General features: G+C 36.2%; 1 protein-coding gene across 1 annotated transcript; it reads right to left on the bottom strand.

Annotated features, from left to right (window-relative positions):
- Positions 1 to 2,435: 2,435 nt before the first annotated feature.
- On the bottom strand, positions 2,436 to 26,868 carry LOC100247399 (chaperone protein ClpB4, mitochondrial). Its single transcript, XM_002282844.4, has 10 exons — positions 26,437 to 26,868; positions 25,698 to 25,916; positions 25,383 to 25,620; positions 21,263 to 21,458; positions 8,073 to 8,127; positions 6,636 to 6,786; positions 5,398 to 5,706; positions 4,092 to 4,357; positions 3,065 to 3,991; positions 2,436 to 2,937 (listed from the first exon to the last, which is right to left on the bottom strand). The coding sequence occupies exons 1-10, from the start codon at positions 26,665 to 26,667 to the stop codon at positions 2,641 to 2,643; spliced, it is 2,889 nt and encodes a 962-aa protein (XP_002282880.1). The 5' UTR covers positions 26,668 to 26,868; the 3' UTR covers positions 2,436 to 2,640.
- Positions 26,869 to 27,136: the final 268 nt, after the last annotated feature.

The following is a 27,136-nucleotide window of genomic DNA, read 5'->3' as shown; positions in this document are numbered from 1 at the left end:
ATGATAAATCATAATATTAGCTATTGGATAATCATCATTTACCGAGATAATATATTGCATAGACTCTTAACCTTGAGAGAATATTGAGCTAGTATTGAAGTCTTCAGTAACTTTAACCTATGAATGAAACCTTAAGTTAATCATATATTCCATACAAATTGAGTCATCGTTGATTAAGATAGGTGACAATATCTCATGGAATTAAGACTATCCCACTATGTGATCCTAAATGCTTATGATCATGTAATTTATGGTTGTAGTAATTCTTTAAGTGAAATTTAATGTATATCCTTTGTGGACTAGAGTATGAGTTCGTTTGGCAATGTTTTTAAAAAACATTTTTAACCTAAAAAGTATTTTTGAAGAAAATCAAGTGTTTGGCAAATTTTATGAAACACTTTAGTTTCTACTTCGACCACATAAGTACCAGTTTGTTTCCTGTTTTTAAGTGACTCCACAAGCCATTTGGTTAAAGATTTTTATTTGAAGACTTAAGATTGCTGATTCAATCGTTAAGCCATTGATGATTTATTGCGATAACTCTATACAATGATTTTTGCTAAAAATAATAAGAGTTGAAGTTACATCAAACACATCAATATAAAATACTTAACCATTATGGAACATATAAAATCAAGCACGATGGCTATTGAATATATCAGTACTACATAATGATTGTGGATCTCTTAACAAAAAGTTTACCACCTAAGGCATGTAAGGAACATATTTAGCATATAGGATTTTATTTTGTAGATTTCATGTAATTATTTGGTATTCCACTTTCAAATCGTATAACAAATTTATTTAAAATTCCTTTTAGAATTGTAATTTATATTTAAAAATTAAAAAATGATTGTGAGACATTTCTATCACCCCACCAAAAGAATTTATATCTACATTGAATCATGTGTACGGAATAGAATGTAATAACAAATTAGCTTTTCACTCACCTTCATCTTTCTTTAGCCAACTCTTCATTCCCATTAATGAGCTTTTGAGGTTCTTTCACTACAACACAAGCTACTATACTCAAGTTTTCATTTGTCATCATTGAAGACATACATAAAATACATCACAAACAATTTATATGCAACTTGCGAGTATATTATATCAACTACATATGGCAAACTTGGAAATATTCATTTCAAAACAATGCATATAAACTCTTAAAATATGGTTCCAATTGCGTTTCAAGAAATATTTAATCAATATCAGAATTGAATAGCATTAACCAAAAAAGGTTTTTATTTTTATTTTTAATAGAAACAGTAATGAACTAATTTGAACAAGAAATTTGTGGATTAAAAAAAATGTCAAAACGATAGCATTGTCAGATGGCACCCATTGGAAGAGTTGAAGCAAATTAGGATTTCTTCGGAAATAGAGAATAGAAAATGATAAAAGAAAAGAGAAAAAAATTTCAAACATTAAAACTTTTATAACATTAATTAATATTAATAGAGTTTTAAAGAGAATAAAATTTATAACATAAAAGTGTGGGTATACGTAGATTGGAGTAACTGCGCATCTACTCTTATTCATCTATCTTCTTTGATGGGAAGAAGATATAAAAAAGGGGGAATTAGTTTATAAACCAATAGTTTTTCCTAAAAGTGTAGGTATAGATGTCTATCTTCTTTTTGTGCGAAGTAAAAGTACTAGCTAATTCATTTTAGACTAGTTTTGGCATATTAGTTTCTACTACAATGTATTTTTAAATTCTAAATTATTTTTTAAAATTATTAAACTCATTAATAAATCGAAATATTAAATATTGTTTGACTCAAAATCAATTTGTATAATGAGAAAATTCATAAAAATACAATTATATATAAAAGGCAAACAATAAATTCATTATGTATCAATTTTAATCCATAAATTTATAATAATAATTAGTTTTTTTAGTGTTAAATTATTTTTTTTAAATTAATAGACTTGTCATCGAATTTACTACATTAAGTTTTATAATCCATTTATCTAGAAAGAAAATATAAAAATTTCTAAGCCAAAAATAAACTATGATTTTAAGGTCATTTTTGTCCATAAATTTATGATGTTAATTGGGTTAAAATTTTAAATTATTTTTAAAAATCACTAAATTTGTTAATGAATTAAACACATTAAGTATTATTTAATGTAAAGCAAAAAGTTCAAAAACATATCATTGTGTAAAGAAACTAATAGAATAAGTTTTCAGTCCATGACTTCTTAATATTAATTCGACAGATTTCAAATTCTATGATTTTTTTTTAATATTAATTGGATCAATTTTTTAATTTAACTAATTTTTTAAAATTAATAAATCATATGTATCAAATGCCATTTCATTTGGAATTTATTTATCTATTAAAAATATTTTTAAAATAAAAATATATAAAAATTATGTGTGTAATTAGAAAAATAGATAATAAATCACCACCATCTCTACGTGGGTATGAAAATGAACATCTTAGACTATTTCCATATTTTCTAGAAAATTAAATTAGGAGTCCAAGGTTTTAGAGTACTGAAGATCGCTAACCACTCAACCCCCAACTACTTCCCGTGTACAAACCGGGAAAAAGACGAGGTTCCAATATTCGTATGCCCAAAATTTGGAAATGTTTTGTCAAACCTTATTTTCTTCTACAAAATCTACTATCAGGCAACCATGGCGTCCATGGGAGAACTACTCTCCAACTTCTTGATCAGCAATCTCTTATGGGGAGGAATGTTGGCTGACATGTCAGCATCGATGATAATCGACTCGTCCTCCTTGAAATCCCCTCTCAGAATTCCCATTGCTATTTCGTTTTCAACCATCTGCTGTATTACCCTCTTGACTGGCCTTGCACCGAAATTTGGGTCAAAGCCTTGCGTCCCCAAAAGTTCAACAGCCTCCTTTGTGTAATGGAGATCGATTTTCTTCTGTTTCAGCCTCTCTCTTAGTCGGTTCATCTGCAATTCACAAGAATGTAGGTGTCAAAATATGATCCAAATTCTTTTTAATTAGAATAGAAGAAGAATCATATGGATGAGGATTAACTTCCAACACGTATACTATCAGAACTACAATATGCATCACCTGTATCTCAACAATTTTGCTGATTTCTTTGGAGTCCAAAGGCTGGAAGACAATATATTCATCGATTCGATTCATGAACTCTGGTCGGAATGTTTGTCTGGCCAACTCAACAACTTGTTTTTTCATGATCTCATAAACTGCTTCCTTCTTATCTGTGCTCTGAAGTGTTTCTAGGATATAGTGGGACCCGATATTTGATGTCATGATCACTACACAATTTGTAAAACTAACTGTTCTTCCCTGAGAATCAGTTATCCTGCCATCATCTAGTAGCTGTAACAGAATGTTGAACACATCGTGATGTGCCTTCTCAATCTCATCAAATAGTACCACGGAATAAGGTCTCCGGCGAACTACTTCGGTGAGCTGTCCACCTTCTTCATATCCGACATAACCAGGTGGTGCACCAACCAAGCGTGAGACTGCGTGCTTTTCCATGTATTCAGTCATGTCAATTCTAACAAGAGCATTTTCTGTATTAAAAAGGTACCCTGCGAGAGCCTTTGCAAGCTCAGTTTTACCGACCCCAGTAGGACCCATGAACATGAAGCTTGCAATTGGCCGGATGGGGTCTGACAATCCTGCCCTTGAACGCCGGATTGCATCAGCCACTGATTTAACAGCATTTTCCTGACCAACCACCCTTTGGTGCAGAACTTGTTCTAGCAAGACTAACTTGTCCCTCTCTGATTGCTGTAGGTTTGACAAGGGTATACCGGTCCATTTACTCACAATTTCAGCAATATCAAGGTCAGTCACTTCTTCCCGGAGCAAAGACTTTCCGGATTTCCGATAATTAGCAAGGTTCTTCTCAGCCTCTTCCAGTTGCCGCTGAAGAGAAATTAAGGTTCCATATTTGAGCTCAGCAGCACGATTTAAATTATATTCACGTTCAGCAGATTCCATCTCCAGGTTCACCCTGTCAATCTGTAAGAGTTTTTCAAGCCAATGAATTAAGAGATGTCAGGATGATTTAACATAATCGAATTTTACCATTTAAAGAAAACAAACAAAAAGAAGAATTTACCTCCTCCTTAATAGATCGGATTCGTGTCATGAGAACTTTTTCTTGTTCCCATTGATCAGTTAGATCTTTCTGTTTCTGCTTAAGTGAAAGTAGATCATTTTCCAGCTTGCTTAACCTTTCTCTGGATGCTTTATCAGTGTCACTTTTCAGGGATAGTTTCTCCATCTCTAGTTTAATCACAGCTCTATCTATCTCATCCAACTCCGTAGGCTTTGAAGTTATCTCTATTTTCAGCTTTGCAGCCGCTTCATCCACAAGATCAATGGCTGAAAGCAAACACAAAATACCAACCCTCCAAAGTAAATAACTGGATATGGTTTACATTATAAATAATTCATGAAAAGCATGATGGGTATAGCAGAAAAATACTTTTGAGATTGCCAAAACCTTTCTTAAATTTTCCTTCCCTACAGTTTCGTTTTTTCATTTTATTCTAAGTAAAAATTTGAGATTTCATTTCTCAAGATCCCACTAAGAAAAAAATGCAAAAAGACAAAAAGAAAGGTACTGATTGAGATGCAAGAACAAAATTCTGCAAATTTCAAAACATTCCAGTAAGCATAATGGTAGAACTCAGTCACATAGCTGAGATCTTGTAACAAGTACTTTGTCTACTTCAGCAGCCTTTGTTTATGCTATATCATCAATCCACCATTCAACAGCTACTTAGGCTCGAACTGCTAGGTTTGGGCTCCTATTCATCCATGGACCATGATAACCATTTCACTCATTTTGTAAATAGGCATTTGATCTTCTTGAAATTCCAAATCATAGACAATGAGCATTTGATCTTATTCTTCACTTTTTTTTTTTTCACTTCACTCATTCTCTGATAATGGAAAAAAAACCCAAAAACACCAAAATAAAATAAAATAAAACAAGACTCTAAAAGATAGCTGATCATATTTCTTCTCCTCTTAAAGATATAGCTTGAATAAAACCACAACCATCATCTCCTACTCATATTTGTCTTACAGAGCCTAGTGCATCTCAAAACACTCAACAATCATTTTTTTTAATCAGAAAACACTCAACAATCATGGAGATAGATTTGAAAAAAAAAAAAAAACATTGAAGTTTGGATCTCCTACTCTTTTATTTATTTGAAAAAAAAAAAGGAGAGAATCATGGCCACAAACAAATAGTAGAACAACTCTATTTTTCAACTAGTATCAGTCCTATCAGCAATCTAGTAAGTTTTGGCAACAAATTGGTTCATATATTTATATTTAGGAAGATCAAGAAAATGGGTTTCTATCTGCCCAACAAAAAGAATTTTCCAGACTTGATAGAAAAGTTATTATACCTTTGTCAGGCAAAAAACGCTCTGTAATATATCGGTCTGCAAGAACTGCTGCTGATACAAGGGCACTGTCTGATATTTTGACACCATGATGAAGCTCATAGCGTTCACGCAATCCACGAAGAATGGAAATTGCGTCTTCAACTGAAGGCTGACCACAGAACACTTGCTGGAACCTGCGCTCAAGGGCAGGATCCTTCTCAATGTATTTTCTGTATTCATTCAATGTTGTTGCCCCTATACATCGGAGCTCACCTCTGCCAAGCATTGGCTTCAACAAGTTCCCAGCATCCATTGCCCCACTCACAGCCCCTAACACCAATTATCCACAAGAAGACCACCATATCAGCAAATGATTGAAATATCACCAATTTAAATTTGCAAAATATGATAGAAGACATGCCAAGTTGGGATGGTAGCATGTGCAAGGCAACAAAAATGGGGTTTAGACTTCCACTCAATTGCCAAGTTTCCTGAAGATTATTCCCACTTCAATAGTGTCATATGAGACAATACCCCAAACCACCACTCACCAACGACACACTAGTGGAAGCACTAGTTGTCACCAAAAATATGCAGGAACTTAAACTCCCAAACTCCATCTAGTTTTTGAAAACAACAAAGCCAGAGCCAGCAGTTCCAAAACTTCAAAAATTAATTAATAGAATCAATCACAGGTATCATCTTGGACGTTACATATTTATAAAAGTATAGTCAAAGACAAGGACAGGGCAGTAATAGATGAGAAATTTTTTCCATGAACTGTTTTTTGCTGGTTTTTTTTCTAGATATGGGCAATTCTCTTCGCAAGGGCTCTTTCAACTTGGAAATTTGGACTAACAATTTTTTTTTCCCTCTTATGCAATCTCAATCTGTAGCTGAATTAGAGTTAAAGAAAAGACCTATAAAATTTATTTCTTCAATCTTTTGATTTCTTTGCCTCTGAATATGTAGACGTTTGGTTAAATTGGCCATTCATCTTGAGTAATTTAAGGAAAAAACAAGTTCTATTTTTTTTTTTTTAAACTTTCAAAGTAATCAAGCCTCTTATACAAGACATAGCCCCCATCTACATTTTCTCCTACAACTGAGTCTGAAACTGAATAAGAAAGTAATATAATATGCACTGTGCACAGAAGAATATAACACTACGAGAACCAAAAAAACAAAAAATGAAGATGAAATATGGAAAATTCTCTACAGTAGCATATTGCTTCAAAGCAGGCAATCCAAAAACAAACCTGCACCCACTACAGTATGGATCTCATCAATAAATAAAATAATCTGCCCATTTGAAGCGGTGACTTCCTTAAGGACTGCTTTCAGTCTTTCCTCAAAATCTCCACGGAACTTAGCACCAGCAAGCAATGAACCCATATCCAGTGAAATCAACTGCAAAATCAAAATCAAAATTCTGTAATTTTAGAATGCAACTGAAAAGAAAATTTCATTTTGAACTCAAAAGTCTCAAACTACATAATATAACGAAACATTCAGCCAAAATCATAAGGATTATCTATACTGATTTCTTTAGACACAGCTTCTATAATAAAATTTTCAATAAACCTAGTTGGCAACTGAAAATGGACACTTGACAAAAACACACACACAGACTTGCATATAAGTCTCCTTATTCTGAGTTGTCCTCAATATTAACTGAACTCAAAACCTAGATTAATATTTCTATAACATTTCAAATTAGAGTTGAAAACAATCATTTTGACCCTCTCCTTCCCCCTTCCCCTCTTGTCTCCCTCTTTGTGGAATTTTAATTTAATTTTATTTTTCTAAAATAAGAAAGTTTGATAAGTTTGTATTAATCCAAACACTTGAAATTAAAAATCGTTCTGAGGTGGGTCATTTTTATGAATTTCACAGTCTACCATTTGTAAGAGGGGACCAGTATCTTTCCAATGAATTTTATGAAACACCAACATGGTTTTCATAACTTTTACAGTGATTTGATCATCAAAGAGAGCATTTTCTAGGTTGACTTCTATTAATAAATAATAAAGAATATCAAAAAACAAAAAGTTCCTGGCTTGACCCAGCCTGCACCTTCAACTAAAATGTGGGAAGAGAAGTTTCCATAAGAGGATGAATTTTTACCAGAAAGTGGAATGATCCACCACCCAATTTTTGATATAAAAAGCCTACACACACATATATACACCAAAATGAATGGAACTTTTAACACAAAATAGCACATCCATAACCAAACAAGAAGTTGATTTGAAAGCCTACCATTTTAGAAATCCTAAAATGCCCTACATCAGATTGTAGGAACTTCTCAATTTCTGTAACAACCCAATTCTATGGGCATGCACCTTTAAATTTTAAGGTTTTGTTTTTTATGCCTTGTTAATTAAGGTCATGATTTTAAACAGACACTCTTGGTATTATGAAAGTTTCATTAAACATGAAAGAAATTTTTGCAAAAGCCAGAAAAGGGTTTCCACAAGAAGCAACATTGTCTTTGCTTCCTTCTTCAGCTTTTTCCTAGACCAGCAGCTCTTTCAATAGAGTCATTCAAAAATCTAGAGTTAAACTTATAAACAGAGCTTTTGGCTTCTAAAAAGCCAATCGAAATAGTGGCTAAGCAAATCACAAATAACATGCACCTAAAGTAACTAACCTCAATTAAATGAGAAAAATAAGAACACAAGAAAAGGCACAACCTTTCTGTTCATCAAAGGTTCAGGAACATCCCCTCGCACAATTCTTTGAGCTAAGCTGCAAGATAAAAAATAAATAAAAAAATCATGAAGAGAAAACATTATTTAGGATATACTGAAAAAACAGGTAGATTTTAACACAGTATTAGCACAAATTTCCAAATAAGTGGACAGAATTGGTGTACTTTATCAAGCTTAATCATGTTATATGGCCTAAAAGAAAGGTGAACTTGTTTGGCTGTATACCGTAATCTTAATCTTTCACTCAGAAGGCAAGTGAGAAAAACAAAGGTAGACTTGTTTGGCTATTTAGTGCAATCTTACATGACTTGAATCAATTAAATATAATGAAAGGTAAATTTGATTAAATATAGAGTAATCTTAATCAATTCATCGAATGCTAAGTATTAAATTCGATGAGATCATGTAATTGTACTAAAAGGCAATTGAAGATGAATTAAGCAAAGTGTAGATAATTGACCCATGCAATTAGGATTTTCGAATTTGATTGATCTAGACATGAAGCTAAACTAAATATCCATTTAGTTAAGATTTTAGGTCATCAACCTAACTTGATGAAGAGTAAATCTTGATGACCTATTCACAGAATTCCAAATCTAAGAGCTTTTTCAATTGGTAGATTTTAGTTTAATTTTGGCCAATGTTACTTCTTCAAATTCAATCAATTTTTTTCTATTTTCATCTATGACTTTTCAATCTATTTGATCGCAATCATTTCAATTCACACCATTCTCTCACTTAATTACCCAACACATTTACCATCTTAGTGGACAATTTTTTTTTTTTTTTTTTTATAGGCATTAGCGGACAATACTTGATGCTCCGCTTCCTTAATTACTGAACACATTTACCGTCCTAGCAGACAATACTTATGGCACTATACTATTGTAGCTATCTATTTAAAACATTCTTAATCAGGCAAAAGCTACTTTGAAATAGTAGAATCATGTTATAAATTTTGTCTTGATATGACAATCCAACGATCAATCACAAGTAAGTTTGCTAATGGAGATTAAATTGCATGATGACTTAAGAACATGTAACATTGAATTTAACTTCAAGGTTCTTGAACCAAAATTTTCACCCTTTCCCACAATAGAACAAATGGACCCATCAGCTATCTTAACCTTATGACCCAAACATGGAAATAAAATGAAAATAAGTTTGATGAACCTGTCATATGGTTTGTGGCCCTTGAATCTATAATCCAAAGGTCTGATTTTGTGTTTTTAGAATGGAGAGCAACAAGGAAATTACCGGTTTGGGCCAGATTTTTTGAAAAGGAACAATTGGACAAGATAGCATCTTTACTCATAAACCTATAGAACTGTGTTCTAGATGTTCCTTAGTGAAAGTCACCAGTGCACGAGAAGAACTTGCATGTGTTGCATTCCGAGTTTTTTGTTAATCAGCAGCAACTTAAAGGCCCCGATTGCTAATATTGGTTGTTTTGGTGCCTCTGCTCTAACCTACGGGTTTCCATATATTTTCCAGCATGTTGCCCTTGTGTGACAAGGCTTATTATAGTAGTCACACCAAAGTTGATCCTTACCATCATTCCTTCTCCCAGTGTTTCCATTACACAAAGCATTTTCCTCCTTGTCTTAGGTTACGCTGCACCGAAAGCAAAATTTCAACAACTGGATTTCCCATCATCATAGACAGCTAGCTTTCCTCTCTTCCAATGGCATTGTAAACCTCTCTCCGCGATAGGATTGGATCATGTCCAAGAATCTGACTCTTGGCCCAAGGCCATCAAGTTCAATCTTTGGACCTGCAAGAAAGTCAAAAACCCTATGTTTTCCTGTTTATACTTTACATTATCCTTTGCAGTCACAGTCCTGGTAGAAGTCCATCTCCTGCCAAAATCTCTAATAGGTTGTCATTGTCATACTTCCACTTTCTTGACTTCCTCGACCATCCACTTTAGATCATATAATTGAGTCAATTGCCCTGATTTTGAATAGGTCAAATTCACAACATTCCAAATTTCTTCGGCTGATGAGGAAAGAAAAAAAAAAAGTATCCTTGGCCGATGTCTAGTTCCATTGAATTAACCAAGACATCAATCAATTTTCTGCACCCCACACTAGTAAACTTAGATCAGTGGAACTCAGTGTCTTCCATGTGTCATCAAGAAGCCCTATACCTTTGATGAAAATTTTGACTGCAACTAGCAAAGGAAATTCTAGCCATTGAGTCTATGTGTGATGATTTGGATGGTAGGACTTTTGGTTGAGCTTGGTGGGATTACAACAGAGAGCTCTGATTGTCGAGGTTTGCTAAGGTTTTAGGCTGTAAGGTGGGCACTCTTCCAACCACTTACTTAGGCCCCCCCTTAGGTGCTCCTTACAAGTCCAGTAGGGTTTGGGAAGGGGTGGAAGAATTGTTTCAAAAAAGGCTTGCTTTGTGGAAGAGACAATATCTGTCGAAAGGTGGAAGGCAAACACTGATTAAGAGCACATGATCTAGCTTACCCATTTACTTTATGTCCCTCTTTGTTATCACCAAAAGAGTGGTGGCCAGATTGGAAAAGATCCAAAGAGATTTCCTATGGGGATGAAGGAATTAGGTGAAAAAGCCTCATTTGGTTAAGTGATCGATTGTTTGTATGGAGAGACAAAAAGGGGGTTTGGGTTTCAAAAGTCTTTCTCTTTTCAATAAGGCCCTATTGGGGAAATGATCTTAGAGATTTGTGAAGGAAAGGAATCCTCTTTGGAAACAGGTAATTATTGGTAAGTATGGATTATAGGAGGGAGCATGGTGTCAAAGGACAGTTTTGCTGTCCACACTTCTTTCCTTATTTTAGTCCACAATTGTTTCTTTATTTCTCCATTTATTATTCTGTATAGTTAGCATACATTATTTAATAGTAGAATCATGCGGGAATTTATTTGTTGTTATTTGCTTTTCATGTATAGCATCCTTGTAAAGTCTATATATAATATACAAAACTCAAGGCCAAGGCATTCGGCCATTCACACTATTTTGACATGGTATCAGAGCAAGGTTGCTAATTTTTCTTCTCTCAAATTCTTTTTTGTCTTCTCAGTTTCGAAGGTGCCTCTCGTGTCTTTCGGTCAAGTCTGTATTGATCCGTGTTGCACCCAACCACAACCATTTTTCTCGGTATTTCTGTGGCTGTCATGGGTCAGTTTTCTTCTAGGATTTTTTTTTGGTCCATCCTTTTGTCTTGGGTTCTATTTATTTTCTATGGATTCCGCACCTGTGTGTGTTAAGTTTACAGGCACAAACTATTCTACCTGGGCATTTCAGTTTGAACTTTTTCTCAAGGGAAAAGACCTTTGGGGTCATATTGATGGCACGGATGTTGAAAAACCATCCACTTTTGACAAATCTTAGGATGTTGGGTCTTCTCCTTCATGGGTTGTGCTTGATGCACGCATCATGTCTTGGCTTCTTGGTTCAGTGGAGCCTCATATTGTCACCCACTTGCGGCCCCATCGCACCGCTCAATCTATGTGGGCTTACTTGAAGAAAGTTTATCATCAGGATAACGATGCTCGTCGCTTTCAGTTAGAACATGCGATTGCCATGTTTCAACATGGTAGTCTTTCCATCCAGGACTACTACTCGGCATTTCTGACTCTTTGGCATGAATATGCTGATTTGGTTACAGCGGATGTTCCTATTGCTGCTCTCTCAACTATTCAGACTATTCACGCGACTATCCGACGTGATCAGTTTCTTATGAAACTACGTTCGAAATAGGAATCTGTCCGCTCCTCTTTACCAAACAGATCTCCTGTTCCCTCTCTTGATATTTGTTTTGGTGAGTTGTTTCGCAAAGAGCAACGCCTTAGTACTCAAGTTATTCTGGAGCAATCTCATGGCAGTTCTAGGACGGCAACTGTAGCTTATGCTGCCCAAGGACACAGACCACCTATGCATTCTAAAAACTTGCAGTGTTTCTGTTGCAAGGAATATGGGCATATTGATGCCACTTGTCCTAAGAAGTTTTGTTCTTATTGCAAGAAGAAGGGTCACATTATCAAAGAATGTCGTATTCACCCCCAGAATCGTCAAGCCCAAGCATTTCAAACTTCAGTTATTGTCCTTCCTGTAGCAACTTTTGTAGCACACGACTCTCCTTCAGTTGCGTGCTCTGTTCCTGCACCAAATTACTGCACCCCAAAAATGGTGCAACGGATGTTAATTTCAGCATTATCAACAATGGGGTTCGAAGGTAACAATTCTACTAAACTCTAGTACGTAGACTTGGGGGCCTCTAATCACATGACTAATAATCCCACCGCTTTGTATCATGTTCGGCCCTACGCTGGTCAATCTTCCATTCAGACTGCCAATGGAAGCTCTTTGCCCATAGCTACTATCGGTGATGCCTCTTCTAAGTTCACTGATGTGTTTCTTGCTTCTCAGCTTTCCACGAATCTTATTTCTGTTGGCCAATTAGTTGATAACAATTGTGCTGTTAATTTTTCTGGTAATGGTTGTGTTGTGCAAGACTAGGTAACGAGGGAGCCGATCGCGAAGGGACCTAAAGTGGGGCGCTTGTTTCCACTATTTTTACCTGTTCCAGATTTTTCTCCACTTTCTTCTATTAAGTCTTTTGCTCGTAATAATGCTTCAGATCTTAGTATGGTGTGGCATCGTCGTTTAGGCCATCCCAATACTCAGATCTTATCTCATGTATTGAACTCTGATTTACCTGGTAATAAGGATCGTTCTTCTTTATCTCTTGAATGTGATTCTTGCAAACTTGGTAAAAGTAAAACTCTTCCCCTCCCTTTGCATACAAGTAGAGCATCTCACTGCTTTGATCTTATCCATAGTGATGTTTGGGGACCTTCCCCGGTTAGTTCACATGAGAAATTTAAATATTATGTGATTTTCATTGATGATCATAGCAGATTTACTTGGGTCTACTTTCTTCGCTCTAAATCTGAGGTCTTTCGTACTTTCACTGAGTTTTTAGCGTATGTTGACAATCAATTTTCTATTTCTATTAAGACATTATGCACAGATTCCGATGGTGAGTATTTGTTTACTGAGTTTCAAGCATTCTTGGCTTCTAAGGGTATTATTCATCAACGTTCATGTCCCTCTACTCCTCAACAAAATGGAGTTGCCGAACGCAAAAATCGTCATCTCCTAGATGTGGTACGTACTCTCTTGTTAGAATCTTTTGTTCCATCCATGTTTTAGGTAGAGGCTCTAAAAACTGCTACTCACTTGATTAATCGTTTACCTTCTCAAGTCCTACATATGGAGTCTCCCTATTTCCGCTTCTTTGCTAAGAAACCTAGTTATGATCACCTTCGTATTTTTGATTGTGTATGCTTTGTTTATTTACCTCCTCATGAGCGACATAAATTATCTGCTCAATCTGTTCGATGTGCTTTCTTGGGATATAATATGTGTCAAAAGGGATTTGTTTGCTATGATCCTACATTACATCGTACACGTATTTCTAGGAATGTTATTTTCTTTGAAAATCAACATTTATTTCCTGTATCCTCTTCTACTGTGACATCCTCTTCTACTGTGGTCCTCCCCTCCTTTGAGCAACAGTTCTCAAATCTTCATCCAGTCAGTTCTCGCCTTCAACCAGGTATTGTGTATACGAAACACTCCCGCCCACAATCTCTTTCGGTGGCTCACCCGATATCTGATCCTACCACGCTCCAGATTCAATCAGTTGCAACACCTCCAGCACCTTTAGTACATCACTCTCCTCGAGTGTCTGTACTTTCGAATAAGTATGGATTTCCCTCTTCCACTTCTGGCAATTCTATTTCAGCCCTTACTGCTGGATTGTCCAATTTTGATATTCCCACATGCTACTCACATGCTGCCAAGCATGATTGTTGGCGACAAGCTATGCAGGAAGAAATTGCCGCTCTAAAGGCCAATCACACTTGGGACATTGAGCCTGTCCTCCCACTATTGTTCCTTTGGGTTGCAAATGGGTTTACTCAGTAAAGGTCCAATCTGATGGAAGTTTGGATCGTTACAAAGCTCGACTTGTTGCACTTGGGAATAATCAGGAATATGGTGTCAATTATGAAGAAACCTTTGCTCCTGTGGCTAAAATGACTATTGTTCGTACGATTCTAGCTCTTGCGGCTTCCAATGATTGGCCACTATATCAGATGGATGTAAAACATGTTTTTCTTCATGGGGATCTTCAAGAGTGTATTTATATGAAGCCACCCCCGGGATTGTTTCCCTCTCCGACTTCACATGTGTGTAAGCTTCGTCGCTCTCTTTATGGTCTCAAACAGGCTCCGAGGGCCTGGTTTGATAAATTCTGCACCACTTTATTACAATTTTCATTCAAGCAGAGCAAGTATGACACTTCCTTGTTTCTTCGGAAATCAGACATGGGTATTGTTGTTCTTTTAGTTTATGTTGATGATATTGTGATCACTGGTTCCGATTCTGCTTTACTTGGTCAACTCAAAACTCATCTCTCCGAGTCCTTTCATATGAAAGATCTTGGGTCTCTCACATATTTTCTTGGTCTTGAGGTGCATCATAGTCCCTCTGGTATTTCCCTCAATCAACATAAGTATGCGAGTGACTTGGTGGCTACAGCTGGTCTACAAGGGGCTACTTTTGTTGATACTCCCATGGAATTAAATGTCAAGCTTCGCAAAGAGGAGAGCGACTTACTTGTTGATCCCAGTTTATACAGGAAGTTGGTGGGTAGCCTTGTTTATCTCACCATTACTAGACCGGACATTTCTTTTGCTGTACAGCAAGTCAGCCAGTTCCTTCAGACTCCTCGTCATCTTCATTCGGCTACTGTCTGTAGGATCATACGCTATGTTCAAGGCACTTCTACTCGTGGCTTGTTCTTCCCTGTAGGCAATTCTACTCGCCTTGTTGCTTATAGTGATGCTGATTGAGCTGGTTGTGTGGATACCCATCACTCCATCACTGGTTGGTGTGTGTTCTTAAGTGATGCATTGATCTCTTGGAAAAGTAAGAAGCAAGACAGAGTCTCTAAGTCATCTACGGAATCTGAGTACCGGGCGATGTCTTTTGCTTGTTTTAAAATCATTTGGCTTCAAGGTTTGCTTGCGGAGTTAGATTTTTCTGAGACCGATCCTATACCTCTACATGCCGATAATACAAGTGTTATTCAGATCACGGCCAATCCTGTTTATCATGAGCGCACAAAGCATATTGAAGTGGACTATCACTCTATCCGTGAAGCCTTTGAAGCTCGTGTTATCACTCTTCCACATATTTCCACTGACTTACAAATTGCTGATATCTTCACCAAGGCTCTCCCTCGTCATTGACATTGCTTGCTTAGTAGCAAATTGATGTTTGATGATCAATCTGCATCAATTTCAGGGGGGCTGTCAAAGGACAGCTTTGTTGTCCACACTTCTTTCCTTATTTTAGCCCACAATCGTTTCCTTATTTCTCCATTTATTATTCTGTACAGTTAGCATACATTATTTGACAGATTATAGTTTACATGTATAGGGCTAGAATGATGCAGGAATTTATTTGTTTTTATTTGCTTTCCATGTATAGCATCCTTGTAAAGTCTATATATAATATACAAAACTCAAGGTCAAGGCATTCGGTCATTCACACAATATTTTGACACATGGTGCACAAAAAAGGTAAGAGGTAGGTTTGGTGTAGGGGTTTGGAAGGCAATTAGAAATAGATGGGAGGTATTCAAAGCTAAAACAAGTCTTCAGGTTGGTTCGGGGACTTGGGTGAAGTTCTAGGATGATAGATGGTGTGGGGAAACGTCTTTGAGGGATGCGTTCCTGGACCTTTATTTTATCACTTCCTCTAAGGATGCCTGGTGGTAGATGTTTGGAATGGGGATAGTTGGGGCCCAAGGTTTATTAGACTATTCAATAATTGGGAGCTAGAGGATGTTGACACTTTTTTTGGGAGGTTGCATAACTACTTCATTGCTTCGGGTACTATTGATGACATGGTATGGCTGGGGACTAAAAATGGAGGTTTTTTAGTTTAGTCTTTTTACTTCTCTCTAGCAAGTGGGAAAGCGGAGTCTTTCCTGCACAGTACAATGTGGAATTATTGGGCCCCTGTAAGAACTTGCTTTTTTGCTTGAGAGGCAACTTGGGCTAAAATATTGACACATGACTAGCTTAGGAGGGGATGAAGGATGCCAAATAGATGCTACATGTTTAAGGCTGAGGAAATGGGAGACCATATTCTATTACATTGTCTGAAGGCAAGCCTATTGTGGCAGTTGGTCTTTGCTATATTTCATGTACGATGAGTAATGCATTTATCAATGAGAGGGGTGCTCTTAAGTTGGAATAGTTGCTCGGTTGGTAAAAAGAGGAAAAGGGCTTGGAAAGTCGCCCCACTTTGCATTTTTTGGTCTATTTGGAAGGAAAGGAATAGGAGAACCTTTGAGGATAAGGAAAGCTCAGATCAAACAATCAAAAGTTCTTTTTTGTATATCTTCTGGGATTGGGTTAGAGCGTACATGGGGGATAATGTTACTTCTTTGTTAGATTTTGTGGATTGGTTAGGTTCCCCGTAGGGTGCAGTCGGCGTTCTCACCCCTATTAGTTGTTTTGTATATGTTTACATCGTGTACACTTTTTAAATACATACTCCTTTACTTATCAAAAAAAAAAAACAGAGAGCTCTGATTTTTCTGATGTAACAGACATCCTGGATTGAATTCTAGGTAGATCAAACAGGTCAATAATGAAGGTTGGAACTCATTAGCAATGAAGGTTAAAAATCAATCAATGATCCCATTTAATTCTCATTTAGGCTGTAAGACAGCTTGATAGGACAAAAATCCTTGGTAATGAAGTAAGAAAAATACGCACTAATATACATGATATATATTAAGGCACAAAAAATATCTCTCATCCACTACACAAAGCATAACCATTGGCGAAGTCCAACACGAACAAAGAACTGTCTCCTAAGCACACTCTAATCCACTCCAAAAAAATTATACATAAACAATTGTTTAATTACTTGATATTCTTCGATATTGTCAACAGTTCACCCATTTCTCTCTTTTCATATGGTCCAAACTAAGCATAAAGGAACAATTTTTCAAGCTTTCCCCATCAAACAATCCATCCAGCTCAAAAGGACCACCTTTATTGAGAAGTGCATTACCTATATATGCTAAACAAAGCAAAAATTAGCTGCAATAAGATTAGCACTTTCGGGCAGTGGATGAGGATGTGATCAATTGTTCTTTCTTTTTCTTCACATCTAGTATTCTATTTGGCATCAACCATCCCTCCTTTTGAGTTGGTCCAACATCAATATCCTTTCTCACACAGTTTCCCAAGCAAAAAAGCATACTATCAATCAGACCCAAAGATTCCAAATAATCCTTGAGGGGAAAGCCTCCATACTTCTACTTGACAAAAAAGAGTATAGAGATTTCACAAAGAAAAATATTACTCTTTGAGTTCAAATAAATTATTTTATTCTCAATCAAAGTTTTTAAAGGTAAAAGCATAAGGCGAAGCATTTTAGTGTTCATGAGGCCAAACGTAAGCCTCAAGGCGTTGAGGCGTAAGCCCCTTTGGACCCTAATTTTCATAGTTAATAAATATTTTAAATAATTTTAAATCTATAAAATAAAATTAAAATTAAAATTAATAATAAATTCATTTTTCATGAAAAACCATATTAATAATTCCATAATGTAAATTAAAAAATAATAATAATTGTAGTATATAATTATTTTTATTTGAAAAAAAAAATAATTAAATCAAAAAATTGAACATAGAAAAAAATATACTATAACATAGGAAAAGAAAATAATAATAATTAATAAAGTAAGTGACTTGTATTTCTATTTTTATTATAATATTCTTATAAATTTTATAATGATTTAATGAAATGGAAAAAAAAAATCAATAAATTTAATTATAAAAAACGGAAAGAATGGAAATTCAACCATAGAAAATAATGATTTAGAATTTTAGATGCATTAAAAGGGCATGTGATAGGGTTTATGGCGGTTTGACTTCTTCCACACAAATAAAATAAAATAAAAAAAGATATAAAACAAAGAAACAAGAGAGATGAAGAAGGGAAGAAACAAAACCAGAGAAAGAAAATGCGAGAGATGAGCAGAGAAACCAAAGAAACGTGAGAAAAGCAAAGATAAAATCTGCAACCCGAGAAACAGAAAAGTGGTGACCCGATGAGAGAAAAAGTAGATCAAAACAATGAGGACCTTCTTGTCTCTCTCTTTCTTGATCTATTTCTATTCGATTTTTATTTTTCTGGGCACTTCAGTAACTTTGTTGAGGCTTACACCTCACCCATAAGGTGTGAAAAGCGCACTTGAGGTGCACCTCAGCCACGTGTGAAACCCTAAGGCATACGCAATTTAGGGTTTACGTTTTTTTTCTTACACCTTAACGTGTTTGCCAGCCACCTCGCCCTGAAGCGCGCCTCGATGCGTGCTCAAAGAACGCCTTTAAAAACTTTGTTCTCAATGTCCCTATCAAATTAACTACAATTGCAATTTCCTAAAAAAATTCCCCACCTCTATCTCCCAATCCACATAACCATCTTGAGAAATGAGGATACATCCCTTTTCCCCTTCCCGTTGCCACACCTCAACTACCCAAGCATCTTTGGCAATGATTATAAAAAACATATCAAGAAAAGGAAAAGTCACCATACCATTTATCTTTCCAAAATTTCACCCTCTACCCATTGCCCACCTTAAACCCGAGCTTCTTGTTGCAAGTCTCCCACACTCCCACTTCGTACATTTTCTTCACTGCTCTTCTACATCCCTCTTTCTCTTCTTCCTTATGTTTCCTTGTAATCACTTTCTCCTAAAGGGATTCTCTCTTTTGCGGCAAATCTCCCACACCATTACCTAAGAGTTTTACCAAGATTAGACAAAGTTCTAATGATCAAAACCCTTTCCCCCTTGTGTATGCAAACTATCAATCAATTTACCCGATGGGGCTTTTTCTCCATAGCACTCCCTCCCCAAAGGATGTAGGGCTGAATTTTTTCCAACTTTAAGTTTATCTTTTTTAAGATAACAAATAACGACATGAAATAAATTAGGAGCCTAGAGAGAGTGATTTTTATTGGTGTTAATCTCCTCCCCCTCCACCCCCCACCCCACCCCTTTTTGATAAGTACTATCTTCTTCACACAACAAGCCATTTTTTAAATATTTCCTTTGCATATCTCCAACCCGAGAAAATCTAAAAGGGGCTCCCAATGGCACAACTAGATAACTAGTGAGGAGGGTGCCCACCTTGCATCTTAGAACCCTAGCAAGGTCTTCTACATCAACAGACAACCCCACTAGGATCAATTCCCTATTCTTTAAATTAATTTTCAATCTTGAGATTACCTCCAACCACATGTGAACTTAACTCAAATGTTCTACATGCTCTTAACTGTCATCACAAAGGATGTGTGCATCATAAGCAAATAGCTGATGGGACAGCACTACATCTTCTACTTTTCCACTTACTGGAAAACCCACTAAGAAGCCACCTTCCTTGGCCATGCTCAGGATATGAGAAAGTCCCCATGGTCATAATTAAAAGGTATAGAGATAGTAGGTCTCCCTGCCTCAAACCTCTATGACTTTGAAAAAGACCTGATGAGGTACACCATTAAACAACACAAAGAAGCAAGTCATAAAAGTGCACAACTTGATCTACCTTATCCACTTAAAGCCAAATTTCATTCTTTTCAAGACTACTATTAGAAAATCCTAATTAGTATGATCATACGCCTTCTCAATATCTAGCTTACATATGAACCCACTTTCAAAGCTTTTCAACCTTTAATCAATTACTTCATTTGTTATGAGGATCACATCCAATATTTGTCTACCCTCCACTAATGCATATAGCATAGCTGAAACAACCTTGCCCACCACTTTCTTTAGTTTCTTAACTAGACTTTTGCTAGAAGCTTATAAAGCCCTCCAACCAAACTTATTGGTCTAAAATCTCTTAAATCTTTAGCATCCTTTTTCCTTTTTTTTTTTTTTGAAGGGGTGGGGGGGATAGCACAATAAAAGTGAAATTGAGGCTTCTTTCCAAAGAGCTTAGCTCAAAGAACTCTGCAAAAAAACCCATTATCTTGCTATTCACAAACTCCCAACTGAGATGCCAAAAAGTCATGGCAAAACCATTTAGCCTAAGGGCTTAATTCCCATACAAACTTGAGAGGTCTAGAAAGCCTCCTCCTCAAAGAATGGAGACTCTAGGAACTCTTAGGTCTTCCCTATCCAAAATATCAAACAACATCTCATTTCTATTCAGTCTCCAGTCCCCTAACTTGGAAAGAAGCCTATGGAAACAATTTGTCATTCTTACCTTTATATTTGCATCCTCCGATAACAATTTGTCATTTTTTAGCCAAAGAGTTTCTTCATTTACGAGCATTAGTCATTTTATGGAAGAACTTTATGTTTTTATCTTCCTCTTTTAACCATAACTCTCTTAATTTCTGTCTCCAAAAGACTTCTTCCATTGTTTCTGACTTACTAAACTCCACTGCCTCCCTCCTAACCCAACCTTCCTGGTTGAAAGAACCGCTTCCCTTTAGGATTATTAATAATGAATTTAATTTAACATACATTACATGTTTTTGCTAAATATGTCCAAACTATACCAAAATAAATAAGCACTCCTTAGATTTATTAGACGAGCAACACATCAACCCATTGAGGGAAAATTGATCAACAACTTAAGAAGGTGCTAAGGCATAAAACAATCAAACTAGCATGTTGAGAAAATAGTCACTTCTAGGTTTCCATAGCATGTTGAGAAAATAGTCACTTCTAGGTTTCCATTCATAGAGGGGAAAAAAGAAGCTTGTTTATCATAACTCGACATTAGGTAGAATAGAGAACATGTCAAACAAGCATGAAAACTCTACAAAAACAATTAAGCCATACAGCAATATCAGATACAATATATTGCCTTTCAAATCACAAGGACTTTGTTCAAATAAATATTATTAATACAATTATCAAGCAGCATGACAAGAATCTTCACATAAATATGCTCTTTGAGTCTACCATTAGAAGCAAAAAAAGTGGATCAGTCCAAAAAATTTACACAAACAAAAATAAGCACCCTCATCATTGTGAATAGATAAGAGTTGAATTTTTCAAAAATGCAGAAACACAAATTTGAGAAGCTTACCCTTCAGCAATTGCAGTCTTTCCAACACCAGGCTCACCAATAATGACAGGGTTGTTCTTTGTTCTCCTAGATAATATCTGGATACAACGCCGAATTTCATCATCTCGTCCTATTACAGGATCTAGTTTTCCACGTCTAGCAAGTTCAGTCAAGTCATTCCCATATTTTTCCAGTGCTTGGTATTTTCCTTCAGGGTCTATGTATAATAAATTGAACACGTGTGAATGAACAGACTAACAAAAGTAACCCCAGGAGCAACCAAAAGACATTTTTTGAAGCATGTGCACACATTACAGGCAGCAAAGGTTAATGTAAAAGAAAAATAGCTGTAATATTTCACATAAAGGATACAAGAAGCATGATTATGACTAGAAAAGATGATAAACATGATTGTCACTAATTTTTTAGTCAATGAAAATTTCCACAACCCCATGTTCCACTTTTTTATCACCTTGTATGGTTTAAATATTAACTCGACCAATAAACCTTCATGAAATTTCTAATCAATAATTTCCTCATTAAAAGGCACCTTAAAGAAACAGCTCCACCCATCCACTCATTATTAAAACTTAATTCAAACCGCTAAAAGAGGCTATGCATATCTTCATGCCATAACCTAAGAAAAGCACACACTCTTAATCAAGTTATTAAAACCACAATTTAATCCTGTCTCCTGCACAGAGTTTTGTGTTCTATAGTGAAGATCCAAGCACAACAAAGGAGAGTAATAATCTACAATATTTGCCCCAACCTTAGAAGGAGGAGGGTTGTGGTATTTAGATAGCAAAACTTTCTGCGACTTGCACCTCTAAAGCTTTAAAATCTAGAGCATTGATGCTACTAAGTGTCCACTCTTTTAGATCGAATAATATGGTGAGATAGGCACTTGTCACCCCTTCCTTTATCTCAATCTCCTCAAAGAACCAATCCCTGTTAATTTTAATTCTAGCCATGCAATTCCTCCTCCTATGAGCATTAAGCATTTTATGGAAGTATTTAGTACTTCTATCCCTCTCTTTAAGCTACATCTACCTAAATTTCCAACTCTATAAGGTTTCTTCAAAAAGGAGTCCACTTACTATATAATCCTCCCTGGCTATCCTTCTTGCATCAACCTCCTCAAGGGAAAGGACCCCCCCTCCATCTCCTTCCCAAAACCTGTCTCATTGAAGGCCAACTTCTTCCTAATGGAAGCATTACCAAACCTCTTTATTCCAACTCTTCAAATCAGATTTCAATGCCTTAAGTTTTGCAGCCAAAACCAAGCTAAAAGTTCCTCTAAAATTGTACCCTACCCCATCCATCACCCTTGAAGGTCTTTGAAACCCTTCTCCTTCAACCACGTATTTTTTAACCTAAAAGGAGTAGCATCATTCCTCATACCTCCTCCAACATAATTGGAGAATGATTTGACATGGGCTTAGGCAGAATACACAGAATCACACCATTAAAATGGCTTTCCCAAGCTTCAGACACCAAAAACATATCTAATCTTGATGAGGATTGATTGTTCCAACCCCACACTCCATGTAAAAAAAAAAAAAAAAAACAAAGACCCTAACAGTGGAAGGTCACACAGTTCCAGCTCCTTAATGACCACATGTAAATCTTCTGATATCTGAAGACACCCCTACTACCTCCATTACATTCCCACAAGAGTCTAACAATGTTGAAATCCCCTTTAACACACCACGGGTCTATCCACAGACCCTTGATGGCTACCAGTTCTGCCCAAAAATCTTCTCTTTTCTTCCCTAAAGGGGGTCCATACACCCTTTGTAAAACCCAAACAAAACAGTCCTCATGCTTTTAAAGCAACATGAAATCGAAAATTTACCTACATTCATACCCACCAACTCCAAACAACACCAAAATTCTCTTATCCCAGAAAACAAGCACCCCACCACCAGCACCCTTAGAATTCATAACCCCCACTCTAAAAATCTGCCCACCCCAAACTCCATACTAATGTCCTCAACATCATCTATACTTTTGTTTCTTGCAAGCATACCAAGTCTGCCTTTTGTGGACAAATCAAAGACTTAACGAGCTTCCTCTTGTCACTGTCATCCCCCCCTTCCCTCCAAATATTCTAAAAGATAATTTTTATCTTCATTTACAAACTGGTACTATGTCCCAACTTCCTTCCCACTGCTTGTTGCCCCCATACAGTTCATTGCACACTCCAAATTTTAATTCTCGTTTGAATTTTGAAGAGACTTTTTTCCTCCTCTTACCAACCTCTCATCTCTTTACTTCCTTTCTGGCTTTCAACTTTCTAAGGAGAGAAAATCTCAGTCTCATATGCCTCTGTCGGTATGCCCAAACACTTACTGAACACAACCAAACTACTAGAGGAGCAATCTTCCATAGGGAACTCATCCCTTGAAGTTTCCCCAACAATCGATCTCCCTTGCCAAACCTCCTCCTGCATATAAACAACATCTGCTTTGGCTACAAGAGTTGTAAATCCTCACCAATCTTTTTTTTTTTTTATAGGTAAATCCTTACCAATCTTTAAATGTGCCTCTTAATTAGGACACCAAACAAAGAGAGAAAGGTTATCAACAGGAACTCTTCAAAGTTACCTTCAGCATCATTTTGGCTTAGAGTTGGGTCTACCTCCCAATTAAAAGATGGGAAGAGTCAACAAAGTGCCCACTGATAAATTAGTGTTACAAAGCTTAATTTTGAAGGAGTTCCTTAGGTAATATGAGTTAAATAGGTATTAAAGGATTTATTCAAGATCAAAGATGTGAGATTATATGAGCTTTTTCGAGGAAAGCTGGGTTGCTAGTAACTATTAAGGCGGAAATGACTGCTCAAGACGACCAAGAGCAACCAAACTAATGGTAAAAGAGGGACCCCATTAGAATTTTGTCTTGGGTGACTAGTAGTCATAAAAATTATCATGGGTATTGATTGGATTGAACTTTTTCCCTTGAAAGACTGGATCAACTAGTCAGGAAATCAATAAGTTGGCCAAGTGGGAAGCCTTTTCTCTTGTGGATTTTGTTGGGTATCTCATACCCATCTAAGTTTTGATGCTTTGTTTCCTTAGGTATGAGAAGCCATAGGCTTTCTACAGCTTTATTTCCTTAGGCATGAGAAGATAAAAGCATTCTACTACAAAGACTTTTGTTTTCCTTTTACGCTTTTTAAGGGTTTTCCGTCCTTTTTTCTTTACATTTTTGTTTTTATCTAATGGAATACAAGTATTGTTTCTTATCTAGAAAGAGAACCAAAACCCAAAGGATTGATGCCACCTCACAATAAATGGACAAGAATATTATCAATTTGATTCCTTCCTTGCACATGATATATCTATTATGAGATTTTAGCTAATACGTACTAAATAAGTGGTCCATGATAAGTAATTTACCCTTTACCTGCCTATCAAAAAATTATAAGAAAGCAATTCATCTTTCACCACCAACCAAGAAGGAAGTAATGTCAATAGAAGTCGAAGGACCCCACAGCCCCCTAGATGGAAAATCTATGGCCCCAAATTGGCCATAGGTTCAAAAAATGATTTGACCACATCATTCTAAACTCCTTAGATTGTCACTCAACATAAACAATACCATACATCTTACCTCCTTAGAGTGCCAATCCACAAAATCACAAAATCAATACTGTACTATAACACAACCACCTTCGACCACACTCCCTTTGATTTCAAACCTCCATAACCATTTATTGATGACAACTTGATCAAAGAACAAAAACAACACCCAAAACACCAATACACTCTACAAAGCAAATCATTTCAACACACAACGCTCACAAACTTGCTAAAGTTCTTTTAATCAATCTAAACTTGACTGCACTCCCTTCCTTCCACCCAATCTTCTGAAAGGAAATCCAAGATAAGATAAGAAAATCATTATTCTTTTTAATCAAATTCACCATGACTGGAACTTTAGAATTAGTTCTTTAACTTACATGTTTCAAGTTATATACTTTGCATAAAACTAATCTAGATATTTTCATAGACTTATAGTTTTCATTCAGATTTGAGGAATCCTACTTGTTCACTAGGCCCTTTTTTCTTTCTTTTTTTTTCTTTCATGTAATGTTACCATATTAGAGAGAAATCATACTAGGGCATGGACTATACTTTGATCAGTAACTCTCTGATTTCCACGAACTGCTGAGACAGCATCTTTCAAATCTTTTTCACTGAGCTGGAGGTTCTGAAATAGTTGCCGCCCAAACCTTGCATCTGAAAGGAATCCCAACAATAGGTGCTCTACAGACAAGAAGTTATCTCCCATTTCTTTCTTGTGTCTTCTTGCCTTTTCCAATAGGGACCTGAGATTTGTACCCAATATAGGGCCACTAGTATCACCTACCACCTGTCGCAGCAAGACAAAATGTCTTTCAAAATGATTATGAGCATTTTCTTGTTCTAACATTTTTCTTAGATACATACCTTGGGTTGTTGATCTATAAAGTCATCTGTAGCCTGCAAAACTGATGTATTGTCAAGCCCAGCCTTTGTAAATATTCTCCGAGCCAAGCCATCCTTCTGCTCCAAAAGAGCTTTCATTAAATGCTCAGATTCAACAATTTGTTGTTTACTAAGTCGTGCCGCATCAACAGCATCAACCATTCCTTCCCATGCCATCTCAGTGAACTCTGACTGATTAATCTGACAAAAGAAACAATGAAGAACAAATTAATCTGATAAAACAAACAATCTACGAGCTGACACCACAGAATACAGTTTTCTCGGGCGAGATGGAAACCGTAAATGTGGGAGAAATATGAATTGGCAATATACACATAATCACATACACAGAAAGAAAATGTAGCAAGATATTCGATAAGGTTAATTGGATAGGTCAATTATCCAGTTCGATTAACAAGAATTGAGAGTGTTATCTAATTTCTCTGAAATCATTCTCACACATCCCTATCCCAGCTCCTCTAAGCAAGTTTTTTTTTTTTAATAGACAAATAGAACAAAATGCATTAACAAAGTGCCCAAGGAAAATAGGAAACAGTCAGTAACATTCCATTCAGCTAAATTCCATACCAGTTCAACACAAATAAAAACAAATTCCTCATTTTCTCATCAATGTTCCCGAGAAACAAACAGAACAGAAAACCAAGGCAAGATCAAACTAAACCACAAAGTCTGAAAACGCAAAAGAATAAATGGTTAAAACCTGATTAGCGTTATCATAGGACGAATAAAACCTGCGACCGAACCCATTACCAACGAGATTGTTCACCGACTTCACAAACACAGGATTCTCTGCGCCTCCGCCTACAACGCGAATCAAAGGGACACAGACGGACCGGCCGACCGCAGCCGGAGCGGAGAGTTCACAGGCCCGTCCGAGTACGGAGCGGTACCTATGGAGAGACCTGGTGAGCCGGAAGGCTCTGGATGCCATGTGAGATTGAGTTAGTGACTTTTACGACTTTTCGTTTTTTGCGCTTCGGAGAAATGTGAAGGTTGGTAAACGTCTGTTATTTATAGGGCTGTCGTGAATTTCTGTTTGTCTCCTGGGAAATGAGAATCGGTGAGAAAACGAAGCTTGTAGAAGAGAGTCTGACCGTTACTGGATGTTTCTGGATGTTTATCTGGAGTAGCAACTTGGGAAACAAATAACTTTTTAATAATACAGATTGAGTATTGGAATATTTTTTATTTTTTTCAAAAAACAGAAAATCATAATCGAAAATAAGTTTGCACAATATTTTTCCATTTTAATTTTCTATAAAATATAACTCAAAAAATAGTCTGCTTAATGTCTGTTTAGTAATTGTAAATAATTTTGAAAAACGGTTTTTAAAAATAGTTTTTAAATAATATTTTTTATTTTTGTAAAATAAAAGTCTATTTGAAACCTAAAATATTTT

The sequence above is a fragment of the Vitis vinifera genome, chromosome 4 (genome assembly GCF_030704535.1).
Source record: "Vitis vinifera cultivar Pinot Noir 40024 chromosome 4, ASM3070453v1".
In the NCBI taxonomy this organism is placed as follows: domain Eukaryota; kingdom Viridiplantae; phylum Streptophyta; class Magnoliopsida; order Vitales; family Vitaceae; genus Vitis; species Vitis vinifera.
Note: the sequence above shows the minus strand (reverse complement) of the source record. Positions and strands in the feature narration are given on the sequence as shown.